The 14193-nt window shown below is 47.0% G+C and overlaps 1 protein-coding gene across 3 annotated transcripts in view; it reads right to left on the reverse strand.

Annotated features, from left to right (window-relative positions):
- Positions 1 to 708: 708 nt before the first annotated feature.
- The window catches only part of LOC120046085 (myosin phosphatase Rho-interacting protein-like), a 91732-nt gene continuing 78247 nt past the window's right edge, over positions 709 to 14193 (reverse strand). For 2 of the 3 annotated variants that reach the window (XM_038991024.1, XM_038991022.1), the window contains 10 exons: positions 12216 to 12363; positions 11816 to 11933; positions 6050 to 6209; positions 5146 to 5943; positions 4755 to 5114; positions 4004 to 4723; positions 3790 to 3876; positions 3496 to 3661; positions 2665 to 2750; positions 709 to 1724 (listed from right to left, as the gene is read on the reverse strand). In XM_038991024.1, the coding sequence (XP_038846952.1) occupies positions 1656 to 1724; positions 2665 to 2750; positions 3496 to 3661; positions 3790 to 3876; positions 4004 to 4723; positions 4755 to 5114; positions 5146 to 5943; positions 6050 to 6209; positions 11816 to 11933; positions 12216 to 12363 (2712 nt within the window). In that variant the 3' untranslated portion in view covers positions 709 to 1655. The other variant, XM_038991025.1, reaches the window with a different exon arrangement.

Consider the following 14193-nt stretch of genomic DNA (forward strand, 5'->3'; position numbering starts at 1 on the left):
TTTCCTACTGAACACTGCAAAACTCTACTTGATTACTGGAAACTAGTGTTTTCCTACTGAACACTGCACAACTCTACTTGATTACTGGAAACTAGTGTTTTCCTACTGAACACTGCAAAACTCTACTTGATTACTGGAAACTAGTGTTTTTCTACTGAACACTGCAAAACTCTACTTGATTACTGGAAACTAGTGTTTTCCTACTGAACACTGCAAAACTCTACTTGATTACTGGAAACTAGTGTTTTTCTACTGAACACCGCAAAACTCTACTTGTATATCTTGAGTAGTGCATGAACTACACATTCACTACTGCACGAATAGGTTTTGTGTCGTAATTCAGTAGTACTTTTTCACGAGTGAAGATGTATTATATATATATATATATAAAAAATATTCGGAAAAATGTCTAATTTCCTTTCATTTTGAAACAGTGGAGGTTGTGTAGATCTGTTGGAAAGAAATCCAATTGAATGCCTTTTAATTTTAAAGGCAGCAAAATGTGAAGTATGTGCACGGGCTGTGTAGACTTTCAATAGGCCCTATAAGTGTTCTCTCTGGGCAATTGATCAATTAAATAGCAGACAAAAAAAAAAAACTACTTGACTGGGGCCCTTGAGAGAAAAGTGTTGCGGTGTATAATTAGTTTTAAATCGGTTTGGAGAAAGATTAACACAGTTTAGTAGATTAAAACACTCAAACTGAACACAGGGTGCAAAAATATTTATTGCTAATAAACCGTTTGTCAGTTGGTATACATTGGCTGTATATTTACAACAGTAGAGTACAGAGAAATTGGTATGTGAGACAAACCCCCCCCCACATAAATAAATACAAAGGGACTGCCACTGAACAAGACTACAGACATAACCGACTCCAACAAATCATCCTCCCATACAGCTGTGCCAATACAATTACAGAGAGAAGAATGTAAATATATTTATATCATAAATCAGATAATCCCATTCGTTCTGTATGCGTTCAGCAGTCGCCTTCCAGGGGTCATTTTAAAATTGTCCTGTTTCAGAAAACATTCTATGATGTTAATAATGATCATATAACAAGTCAACACATCAGGCAATGAAGGAGCAACATCCAACGTAACAGATAGTTTACTTGTACAATGATGCAGGCAAACGTTTTCTTTCCATTGCTTTGTTAAGGGGATAGAGGGAAACGACAGCATGTGAACACTGACCTCACCTAGCATAACACGCAGGCCTAAAGGCAAGATTGTTCCTACGGTTTGGCTTATGTAAGTAATTATTCCATCATCATCATTATGCAGTTGTGTTTAGCCTTTACAACATCATACTTATTCCTTCGGCTATTAACACAGACTAAGGAGTCCAAACAGTAGCTTTACAGGCCATCTTTGTTAGTGTAGGCATGATAAATGCCTCATTAAAAACCGTACAGAGAATTTACTGTAAGACAAAACCAAAAACCAAAATGTCACAGTAACTAAAGTGCATGGAATGAGTCTAGACATAAACTTCAAATCTTCACACCATGTTTTATTTTTGAATATATACACACACGACATGTGTGTGGTGACCAGTGTGTTTCTAAATAAGTAATTACAGAGGTAAAATAGAGTGGCCTTCCTAAACATGCTGCAAGGTGGCTGGAGCGGTGTGACGTAGGCCACGCTGTCAGAACTCCTTAGTGTCCTTGTCAAACAGGTGGAGGCGCTGCTCGGCAGTGAGCCCTTCCTTAAGACTCTGGGGGGGGGGGGGGGGGGGGGGAAGACTGTTAATGACCGTGGTCGGGTTTAACTGTGAGTTTCAGGTAGACAGGACTGAATCATTGACGAGGAAGCAGATTGATGCAAACATTGAGGTGCACTGATTTCTGTCACTGGTAAAACTGATACTTCTCTCTAGGCCCACTGGTACCAAAACCAGGTGATCCCATTCAAACCCACAATCAAAATGTGATTTTGACTGTTAATGTGTGAGATTCAGAGGAGGGAAAGAACAAGAGTCCAGAGGGTCTAGTAATGCAGAGGGCTTTTCTCTCATCCGTACCATAAACGTGGGGAATAATAATGCAAGTCTTTTATACACACCCAGAAGGACGTTGGAGACCATTAGAATGAGCAGAAAGGGGGTATAGTGATTATTCCTGGGTAACACACTGCTGAAGGGTGAACACATAAACAAAATGGTGGTACACCAATGGATGCACTGCTATTGGTGGTAGTCTGGTTTGGTATGTGACCATAAGGAGAAATGTAGGCCTATAGGTTGTCAGGCAGCCCTAGCTGGCCCTGGGCATGTCACCAGACACAGACCGAGAAGGGGCTTTGGGGGAGACCCATCTCGTCACATGTTGGTACACTTCTCTCTTATAGAAGCATTTTAACCCACAATCAAATAGCACAAAGGGATTTGTTTAAAGGTTTTTTAGAGTAATATGACAAAAGTGTTGTATGTTCATATGGCCAATGCAGCCACCCAATACAGTACATTCACCTGCTGGGGAATTCAAAAGTTGCAGTGTAATGCAGTAGTTAACCTGAAGGTGGCAGTGTGTCACAGCTCAATGGCACCTGGTTCCAACTGAACCGTTCTCACACACACACAACCTTCAGCTGTGGGGAGACTTCTCGATTGTGTAAAACACATTAAGATGTCTTACTCAGGCGTTAATAAGTTATACCTTTGACCTCATGGTGCGCTCGGTGCGTTTGGCGGCAGCGGCCGCCATCTTGAGAATGTCAGGGTTGCTTTTGGACTTCATGATATCTGAGGAGAGAGAAGACAACTAGTTCAGCTTATGTACAGTACACTATAGACACTACTGTAATACATCTACTTGTCTGCCTGGTTGTTGTAAGGAGGTCAATGGGTTGCAGATCAGAGACAGTCTGGACTATGAGACATCTTATGTAAATGTCGAGACCAAATGCAAATGTTGGAGGCATTGCCACACATTGGTTATGAGTGAAACAACCACCAAACGTGTTAAGACTGAAACAAAGGGCTCAGGTCATAAGTAGTGCACTAAGTAGGGACTAGGGTTCCATTTGGAACACTAAGTAGGGTCTAGGGTTCCATGGTTCCATTTGGAACACTAGCTAGGGACTAGGGTTCCATTTGGAACACTAGATAGGGTCTAGGGTTCCATTTGGAACACTAAGTAGGGACTAGGGTTCCATTTGGAACACTAGATAGGGTCTAGGATTCCATTTGGAACACTAAGTAGGGACTATGGTTCCATTTGGAACACTAGGTAGGGTCTAGGGTTCCATTTGGAACACTAGCTAGGGTCTAGGGTTCCATTTGGAACACTAAGTAGGGACTAGGGTTCCATTTGGAACACTAAGTAGGGACTAGGGTTCCATTTGGAACACTAGATAGGGACTAGGGTTCCATTTGGAACACTAAATAGGGACTAGGGTTCCATTTGGAACACTAGCTAGGGACTAGGGTTCCATTTGGAACACATTAATGGAGTAGCAGAAGGCTAGAAAGTGTTCTGTATTCCTACCGTATCCTCCTGCCCGCTCCACCTCCTCCAGTGATGGTTCCCCCAGTGCCTCGTGGGCCAGCTGCAGCTGCTCTCTGAGCCTCCCCAGGTCTCGCTCTGCTTTGGCCCTCACGATACTCAGCTCTGTGTAGATGTCCCTGTACTTGTCCGTCGCATTCTTCTTATCCTGGAGGGACAAATGATACATCGTTTAAGGTGGTAGGGTGAGGAATACAACCTCAGCATAAAATGAGAAAATAACATAAAATACAATGAAAAGTGATAAAAAGCAGTTTTAGGTAACTTGGGTCTTACTCTTTGGGCGGCCTGGAGTTCATCCTTCAGAGAGTTGATCTCCTGCTTCAGATACTGGACCTCGGACTCCTTCACCCTCAACATCACCTGGGAAAGATCAAAACGCTAAGATTTAAGGGGTAAACTTCAGCTGTGTATAAAAGCAATGTCCCCTTTCAACAAACAGGAAGACTTCAAATCGTCCAACCTTATGTTCACCTGGAGCGGAGCTTACCTCTAGCTCGTACAGTTCACCTGGAGCGGAGCTTACCTCTAGCTCGTACAGTTCACCTGGAGCGGAGCTTACCTCTAGCTCGTACAGTTCACCTGGAGCGGAGCTTACCTCTAGCTCGTACAGTTCACCTGGAGCGGAGCTTACCTCTAGCTCGTACAGTTCACCTGGAGCGGAGCTTACCTCTAGCTCGTACAGTTCACCTGGAGCGGAGCTTACCTCTAGCTCGTACAGTTCACCTGGAGCGGAGCTTACCTCTAGCTCGTACTGTTCACCTGGAGCGGAGCTTACCTCTAGCTCGTACAGTTCACCTGGAGCGGAGCTTACCTCTAGCTCGTACAGTTCACCTGGAGCGGAGCTTACCTCTAGCTCGTACAGTTCACCTGGAGCGGAGCTTACCTCTAGCTCGTACAGTTCACCTGGAGCGGAGCTTACCTCTAGCTCGTACAGTTCACCTGGAGCGGAGCTTACCTCTAGCTCGTACAGTTCACCTGGAGCGGAGCTTACCTCTAGCTCGTACAGTTCACCTGGAGCGGAGCTTACCTCTAGCTCGTACAGTTCACCTGGAGCGGAGCTTACCTCTAGCTCGTACAGTTCACCTGGAGCGGAGCTTACCTCTAGCTCGTACAGTTCACCTGGAGCGGAGCTTACCTCTAGCTCGTACTGTTCACCTGGAGCGGAGCTTACCTCTAGCTCGTACAGTTCACCTGGAGCGGAGCTTACCTCTAGCTCGTACAGTTCAAGCGGAGCTTACCTCTAGCTCGTACAGTTCACCTGGAGCGGAGCTTACCTCTAGCTCGTACAGTTCACCTGGAGCGGAGCTTACCTCTAGCTCGTACAGTTCACCTGGAGCGGAGCTTACCTCTAGCTCGTACAGTTCACCTGGAGCGGAGCTTACCTCTAGCTCGTACAGTTCACCTGGAGCGGAGCTTACCTCTAGCTCGTACAGTTCACCTGGAGCGGAGCTTACCTCTAGCTCGTACAGTTCACCTGGAGCGGAGCTTACCTCTAGCTCGTACAGTTCACCTGGAGCGGAGCTTACCTCTAGCTCGTACAGTTCACCTGGAGCGGAGCTTACCTCTAGCTCGTACAGTTCACCTGGAGCGGAGCTTACCTCTAGCTCGTACAGTTCAAGCGGAGCTTACCTCTAGCTCGTACAGTTCACCTGGAGCGGAGCTTACCTCTAGCTCGTACAGTTCACCTGGAGCGGAGCTTACCTCTAGCTCGTACAGTTCACCTGGAGCGGAGCTTACCTCTAGCTCGTACAGTTCACCTGGAGCGGAGCTTACCTCTAGCTCGTACAGTTCACCTGGAGCGGAGCTTACCTCTAGCTCGTACAGTTCACCTGGAGCGGAGCTTACCTCTAGCTCGTACAGTTCACCTGGAGCGGAGCTTACCTCTAGCTCGTACAGTTCACCTGGAGCGGAGCTTACCTCTAGCTCGTACAGTTCACCTGGAGCGGAGCTTACCTCTAGCTCGTACAGTTCACCTGGAGCGGAGCTTACCTCTAGCTCGTACTGTTCACCTGGAGCGGAGCTTACCTCTAGCTCGTACAGTTCACCTGGAGCGGAGCTTACCTCTAGCTCGTACAGTTCACCTGGAGCGGAGCTTACCTCTAGCTCGTACAGTTCACCTGGAGCGGAGCTTACCTCTAGCTCGTACAGTTCACCTGGAGCGGAGCTTACCTCTAGCTCGTACAGTTCACCTGGAGCGGAGCTTACCTCTAGCTCGTACAGTTCACCTGGAGCGGAGCTTACCTCTAGCTCGTACAGTTCACCTGGAGCGGAGCTTACCTCTAGCTCGTACAGTTCACCTGGAGCGGAGCTTACCTCTAGCTCGTACAGTTCCTTCCCATGTGTGATGTTGCAGGTGTTTCCACCCCCGTCTTCAGCGGCCATAGAGCGTATCTTCGTGATCTCTGCAGCTAGACGGTTGTTCAGCTCCTACAGACACAAGGCACATTAGATGTCATGGTAAGTGTGAGGACTATTACCTGGGTGTTTGTTAGTGCCTGGGTGTGGGTGTACCTGGTTGTGGGTGTGTGTGTACCTGGTTGTGTGCGTTGAGCTCCTGGTTCTCCCTCTGACACTGTCTGAGGGCCTGTCTCTCAGCCTCCAGGGCTTGAGCCAGGTGGGCGTTCTCCAGGCACTTCTGAGAATACTGCTCAGACAGCACCTCGATCTCCCTCTGGAACGAACACAGCTCCTCTCTGCAACAAAGATGGGGGAGGGAGAGGGAGAAAGAGAGAGAGAGAACGAGAGGGAAAGGCAAAGATAGAGAGAGAGGGAAAGAGAGCCGGGAAAGTGAGAGGGAAAGAGAGCGGGAAAGTGAGAGGGAAAGAGGGAAAAAGAGAGAGAGGGGAAAGAGGGAGAGAGAGAGAGAACACAGGAAAACACTCAGTAAATCAGACAACACAAAGCAACACACTCAGCCAATCAACACCATACATTTACCATTCAGTACCACACTCAGCCAATCAACACCATACATTTACCAAAAAGAAAGGAGGACCAAGGCACTCTTCATATAATTAATTAAAATGCCTTTATTAGTATGGCATGTTCAATAGAAACAAAGTTGTTTAAAAACCGACGCGTTTCGGCTGCATGGCCTTCGTCAGGGACCATACATTTACCATTCAGTACCACACTCAGCCAATCAACACCATACATTTACCATTCAGTACCACACTCAGCCAATCAACACCATACATTTACCATTCAGTACCACACTCAGCCAATCAACACCATACATTTACCATTCAGTACCACACTCAGCCAATCAACACCATACATTTACCATTCAGTACCACACTCAGCCAATCAACACCATACATTTACCATTCAGTACCACACTCAGCCAATCAACACCATACATTTACCACACTCAGGAAACTCAACCAAAAGACCACGCTGAACACTTTTCCATCATAATAGCTGACCAAAGGAAACAGTAACACAGATCTTAGAAAACTCCTTCATTTTGTTGGGTGAGTAGGAAAAAAACATGGTAAGGAACCAGACTCAGTACAGCAACTGCTTCCTTCATATTTGAGTTCTGGCCTGACACTGGAGCTTCAGTGTATTCAGAGGCTAGACAGACTGGGCCAGACTGCTGCTAATCAGTTCCTTAATAAACCCCCAGACAGACGGCTGGAACTGTGTCGGTCTGTAATTCCAAGTTTGGCAAGGTCACCAGTCGCCACCTTAGTTCCAGGTTGCCCTGGTTACAGCTGGCAAGGCACAGCCAGTCACAGTGACATACTGGCTTTGCCCAGACCTTCGTTCCCATGGCGCTGGGTTGGATTTGAACTTCAATATAAAAAACAGAATTATAAAATTAAGTTATAAAAAGGTGCAGTCACATCCAGTTTCCAGCAGGTATAAAAGGTGCAGTCACATCCAGTTTCCAGCAGGTATAAAAGGTGCAGTCACATCTAGTTTCCAGCAGGTATAAAAGGTGCAGTCACATCTAGGTTCCAGCAGGTATAAAAGGTGCAGTCACATCCAGTTTCCAGCAGGTATAAAAGGTGCAGTCACATCTAGTTTCCAGCAGGTATAAAAGGTGCAGTCACATCTAGGTTCCAGCAGGTATAAAAGGTGCAGTCACATCCAGTTTCCAGCAGGTATAAAAGGTGCAGTCACATCCACAGTTTCCAGCAGGTATAAAAGGTGCAGTCACATCCACAGTTTCCAGCAGGTATAAAAGGTGCAGTCACGTCCACAGGTTCCAGCAGGTATAAAAGGTGCAGTCACATCCAGTTTCCAGCAGGTATAAAAGGTGCAGTCACATCCACAGTTTCCAGCAGGTATAAAAGGTGCAGTCACATCTAGTTTCCAGCAGGTATAAAAGGTGCAGTCACATCCACAGTTTCCAGCAGGTATAAAAGGTGCAGTCACATCTAGTTTCCAGCAGGTATAAAAGGTGCAGTCACATCTAGTTTCCAGCAGGTATAAAAGGTGCAGTCACATCTAGTTTCCAGCAGGTATAAAAGGTGCAGTCACATCTAGGTTCCAGCAGGTATAAAAGGTGCAGTCACATCTAGTTTCCAGCAGGTATAAAAGGTGCAGTCACATCTAGTTTCCAGCAGGTATAAAAGGTGCAGTCACATCTAGTTTCCAGCAGGTATAAAAGGTGCAGTCACATCTAGTTTCCAGCATGTATAAAAGGTGCAGTCACATCCACAGTTTCCAGCAGGTATAAAAGGTGCAGTCACGTCCACAGTTTCCAGCAGGTATAAAAGGTGCAGTCACATCCACAGTTTCCAGCAGGTATAAAAGGTGCAGTCACATCTAGTTTCCAGCAGGTATAAAAGGTGCAGTCACGTCCACAGTTTCCAGCAGGTATAAAAGGTGCAGTCACATCTAGTTTCCAGCAGCTATAAAAGGTGCAGTCACATCCAGTTTCCAGCAGGTATAAAAGGTGCAGTCACATCTAGTTTCCAGCAGGTATAAAAGGTGCAGTCACATCTAGTTTCCAGCAGGTATAAAAGGTGCAGTCACGTCCACAGTTTCCAGCAGGTATAAAAGGTGCAGTCACATCTAGTTTCCAGCAGGTATAAAAGGTGCAGTCACATCTAGTTTCCAGCAGGTATAAAAGGTGCAGTCACATCTAGGTTCCATCAGGTATAAAAGGTGCAGTCACATCTAGTTTCCAGCAGGTATAAAAGGTGCAGTCACATCTAGTTTCCAGCAGGTATAAAAGGTGCAGTCACATCTAGTTTCCAGCAGGTATAAAAGGTGCAGTCACGTCCACAGTTTCCAGCAGGTATAAAAGGTGCAGTCACATCTAGTTTCCAGCATGTATAAAAGGTGCAGTCACATCCACAGTTTCCAGCAGGTATAAAAGGTGCAGTCACATCCACAGTTTCCAGCGGGTATAAAAGGTGCAGTCATGTCCACAGGTTCCAGCAGGTATAAAAGGTGCAGTCACATCTAGGTTCCAGCAGGTATAAAAGGTGCAGTCACATCTAGTTTCCAGCAGGTATAAAAGGTGCAGTCACATCCAGTTTCCAGCAGGTATAAAAGGTGCAGTCACATCCACAGTTTCCAGCAGGTATAAAAGGTGCAGTCACATCCACAGTTTCCAGCAGGTATAAAAGGTGCAGTCACATCTAGTTTCCAGCAGGTATAAAAGGTGCAGTCACATCCAGTTTCCAGCAGGTATAAAAGGTGCAGTCACATCTAGTTTCCAGCAGGTATAAAAGGTGCAGTCACATCTAGTTTCCAGCAGGTATAAAAGGTGCAGTCACATCTAGTTTCCAGCAGGTATAAAAGGTGCAGTCACGTCCACAGTTTCCAGCAGGTATAAAAGGTGCAGTCACATCTAGGTTCCAGCAGGTATAAAAGGTGCAGTCACATCTAGTTTCCAGCAGGTATAAAAGGTGCAGTCACATCCAGTTTCCAGCAGGTATAAAAGGTGCAGTCACATCCACAGTTTCCAGCAGGTATAAAAGGTGCAGTCACATCCACAGTTTCCAGCAGGTATAAAAGGTGCAGTCACATCCAGTTTCCAGCAGGTATAAAAGGTGCAGTCACATCCAGTTTCCAGCAGGTATAAAAGGTGCAGTCACATCTAGTTTCCAGCAGGTATAAAAGGTTCAGTCACATCCAGTTTCCAGCAGGTATAAAAGGTGCAGTCACATCTAGTTTCCAGCAGGTATAAAAGGTGCAGTCACGTCCACAGTTTCCAGTAGGTATAAAAGGTGCAGTCACATCTAGTTTCCAGCAGGTATAAAAGGTGCAGTCACATCTAGTTTCCAGCAGGTATACAAGGTGCAGTCACGTCCACAGGTTCCAGCAGGTATAAAAGGTGCAGTCACATCTAGTTTCCAGCAGGTATAAAAGGTGCAGTCACATCCAGTTTCCAGCAGGTATAAAAGGTGCAGTCACATCCAGTTTCCAGCAGGTATAAAAGGTGCAGTCACATCTAGTTTCCAGCAGGTATAAAAGGTGCAGTCACATCTAGTTTCCAACAGGTATAAAAGGTGCAGTCACATCTACAGTTGGCTGGTGCAATAGGCTCTAAGGTTTAGGTCTGTGCAGGGAGACATAGCTGTTCAGCAGTCTGATGGCCTGGTGGTAGAAGCTGTCTCGGAGCCTGTTGGTCCGAGACCCGATGCTCCGATACCGTTTCCCAGATGGTAACAGACTAAACAGTCTACGGCTCGGGTGACTGCAGCCCTTGACGATCTTCCGGGCCTTCCTCAAACATCGCCTGTTGTAGATATAATAGGAGGGCAGGGAGCGTATTGGGCAGTCCATACCACCCTTTGTAGAGTCTTCCGGTTGAGGGCGGTACAGTTGCTGTACCAGGCGGTGATGCCGCCGGTCTTGGATGCTCTCGACAGTGCAGCGGTAGAACTTCTTGAGGATCTGAGGACACATGCTGAATCTCTTCAGTCGCCTGATGATGATGTTGGAGTCGTACGTGGCCATGCAGATGTACAGGAGGGGACTGAGCACACACCCCTGGGGGACCCCGTGTTGATGGTCAGTGTAGCAGAGGTGTGTTGCCTACCCTCCCCACCTGGGGTACAGTTGCAGAGGGAGGTGTTCATACCCAGGGCCTTCAGCTTAGTGTCAAGCATGGAGGGGCCTATGGTGTTGAACGCTGAGCTGTAGTCGATGAACATCTTTCTCACATAGGTGTTGCTCTTGTCCAGGTGGGATAGGGCAGTGTGTAGGGCAATGGCGATTGCGTCATCTGTGGATATGTTGGAGCGTATGCAGATTTTTGTGGGCCCAGGGTGTCAGGTAAGGTGGAGCTGATTTGGTTCTTGGAACCAGCATCTCAAAGCACTTCATGATGACAGAAGTGAGTGCTACAGGGCGATAGTGATTTAGGCAGGTTACCTTTGCTTGATTGGGTACAGGGACAATGGTGGACATCTTAAAGCATGTGGGGATCACAGACTGGGACAGGGAGAGGTTGAATATGTCCGTGAAAACTCCAGCCAGCTGGTCTGCGCATACTCTGAGGAGGTTGCCGGGGATACTGTCTGGACCGGCTCCTTTGCGAGCATTCACACGCTTGAAGGTCTTACTGACGTCAGCCGCAGAGATCTAGAGCTCACAGTCTTCTACAGCAGCGGGGGCCCCCATGGGAGGATCGGTGCTGGGGGTATACAGCCGTGATTATAACCACTGGGAATTATCTTGGGAGATAGTGGGGTCGGCATTTAATCGGGAGGTATTCCAGAGCGGGAGAACAGAAAGTTGCGAGGAATTGTTACCACAGTCACACCATGAGTTATTGAAAATGAAGAAAATGCCTTCCCCTTTACTTTTCCCAGAAAGATTCCTCTGACCACGCGATAATGGAAACCCCAGCAGGCTGGATAGCCGGATCCAGCGCGCAGCCCGTGAGCCACGTTTCAGTGAGGCAAATTATGTGTGTCTCTCAGGTCCCGTTGGTAGGAAATCCTCACTCTGAGCTTGTAACTTATTGTCTAGAGACTGTACATTTGCTAGTAAAATACTAGGAAGCATTAGGTGATTTGCCCTTCTCCTTAGTCTGACTAGAACGCTAGCTCTCTTTTTGGTAGGGCTCCTGGAATGAATGGAACTGCTTTGGGAGAACTGAACAAAGGGTCCAGTTCTGGAAAGTCGAATCTGTCAAATTTGTGGCGAGTAACCGCCGATCTGATGACCAGGAGTGCTCGTCGGTCATAGGAGATAATACTAGAAACATTTTGAGCAAATAAAGTAAAAAAGAACACTAAAATAAACAAAAGACGGCAAAGTTGGCTAGAAGCTAGCAACACGGCGAACGTGTCAGTCGGTGCCATCTTGTCATAATGATATGCTAACTTACTCGTGTTGCCTGCATATCTCCTCTATGTCTGCGTTCTCCGTGTTGCTGTTGGACTTGCGGGCCTTGTCCAGCTCCTTCTCCAGCTCCGACCGGTGGGCGTTCTTCATCGCCTCGATTGCTGGGACAACCAAAACAAAGAACGTTGTTATTTAGGAGAGATCATCAAGCGTAGCCGGACCACATTAGATAATCGTGTAGTTTTAGAAAGAAAATCCACTGTTTTATAAAGCAGAACCCAAAGACCATGGTAACTCACAATTGTGGATTTGTGTACACAAGTGAACAAAATACTTAATGTTAGCCTGATGGTACTGCTAGCATGGGACACTAGGCCTATATGATTACCAAGGTGCTACTGCTGATAGGGTTAGCGTTAGCTGCTATCACAATTACTACTGACCGGATATGGTAGCGGCAGTCTCCTCGGCTAGCAGCCTTTCCTTTTCCTCGTGTAGGTTCTCCAGCGCTCTCTGGTTTTTCCTCTGCAGTTCTTCAATCACCCTCTGGTGGGACTCCTCCATGGCAGCAAAGCCCCTCTCACAGGTGGCCTATCAATGGAGGGGAATCAGTGAAAAGTGAATCTACATGAAACCATAAGCTATAGGGCCAGGAGTTTCTTGCCTGACCATGTGACTTGACTAGGAAAACCTCTGGACCCTAGTTATAGAGTATTTTTCCTGGTCAAACTCTGGATCTAGTTAAAGCCCAAACAACTCTGATCCAGAACTCCTGACCCCAGCCACCAACTGCTGACCATCTATTCACTGATCACTGACGACAAACACCAAGCTAGCTACTTTAGCTATTAACAACATAAGCCTCTGGTACAGAATACACAATACGTTGAAGAAATGCGTAGGCAGCGAGAACACAATGTGATTGAGAAGGCTGTGTTCTGTAGCCAAATTATCCCTGCAACAGTGAAGGTATTCAACCGCTGCCAAGATTTGAAGCCAAGTGAAATCCGGGCCGCTCGCTCATAAAACACCTATTACAAATTGAGTTCGTGTCATAGTGCGTCATATTGTTAGCCGTCTATAATGTGAAAAACGTCTAATCTGTTTCTATTGGGGATGTCTTGGTGGAATGTAGGAGGTTAAGATGACACCAAATAGAACACTGGATAATAGGCTGATTCTGTGGGGACAGACAGACAGTGGAGTCTGGTGTGTCTCCATCGTACTGTCCCTGGGCCAGCCTGTCTGTGTCAAATGAGGCAGGATTGGCAGCTTCGCACCAACACCTTTTAGCGGTATAGAGAAAGAAGGCTGGGGAGGGTCTGATCAACACGGTTCCAGAAAGAGCCACTCACAATGCTATTATAATTACAGTGCATGTTTCCGCAAGAGGGGATTTGAATGGCCTTCCCGACCAGCTCGACCCAAAACCTACTTCCGTCCTCTATTCAGTGCTGCTAATCTGAGTACCGTCCTATGCTCCCTCTCTCTATTCCTAAAAAGTCTGTTTTCACAGCGCTCAGGAAACTGGCCCAGGACGGAACAAACTTTGAGACTGAGCCAACCCCCCACTGGCTGGATATTGGGGGCACTTCCTACTGTGACATCACTACTGTGACATCACAGCAAGCAACACCTGCCCTTTGTTTAGTGTGTGTGTGTGTCTAAGTGCGTTCGTGGGGGCCATTTCCTGTTTAGGGGAGTGGCTGGTGTATAGTATACAAGTACATGTAAATAAAGTATGTCTGACTGGAGGGACTGTGTCCCAGGGATGAAACCTGTCCTCAAGGACCAGGAAGAGCACTGCTAAAACGGTATTACTGATATTACAAGTTTATTACTGTTAAGAGGAGCGCAAAAATGCTACCACCCGTCCGTCTCCACACACAACAACAATACAAAGATTACATCACCGGCAGCAACAACAAAAGACCTGGTGTAGCGCAGGTCGACTCATGTCAGCTGTGTCCCCAAGCTGTGTCCCCAAGCTGTGTTGCCAAGCTGTGTTCCCAAGCTGTGTTCCCAAGCTGTGTTGCCAAGCTGTGTTGCCAAGCTGTGTTCCCAAACTGTGTCCCCAAGCTGTGTCCCCAAGCTGTGTTCCCAAACTGTGTTCCCAAGCTGTGTCCCCAAGCTGTGTCCCCAAGCTGTGTCCCCAAACTGTGTCCCCAAACTGTGTTCCCAAGCTGTGTTCCCAAACTGTGTTCCCAAGCTGTGTTCCCAAACTGTGTTCCCAAACTGTGTCCCCAAGCTGTGTCCCCAAGCTGTGTCCCCAAGCTGTGTTCCCAAACTGTGTTCCCAAGCTGTGTTCCCAAACTGTGTTCCCAAGCTGTGTCCCCAAGCTGTGTCCCCAAGCTGTGTCCCCAAACTGTGTTCCCAAGCTGTGTTCCCAAACTGTGTTCCCAAGCTGTGTTCCCAAACTGT

The sequence above is a fragment of the Salvelinus namaycush genome, chromosome 4 (genome assembly GCF_016432855.1).
Source record: "Salvelinus namaycush isolate Seneca chromosome 4, SaNama_1.0, whole genome shotgun sequence".
Lineage (NCBI taxonomy): Eukaryota > Metazoa > Chordata > Actinopteri > Salmoniformes > Salmonidae > Salvelinus > Salvelinus namaycush.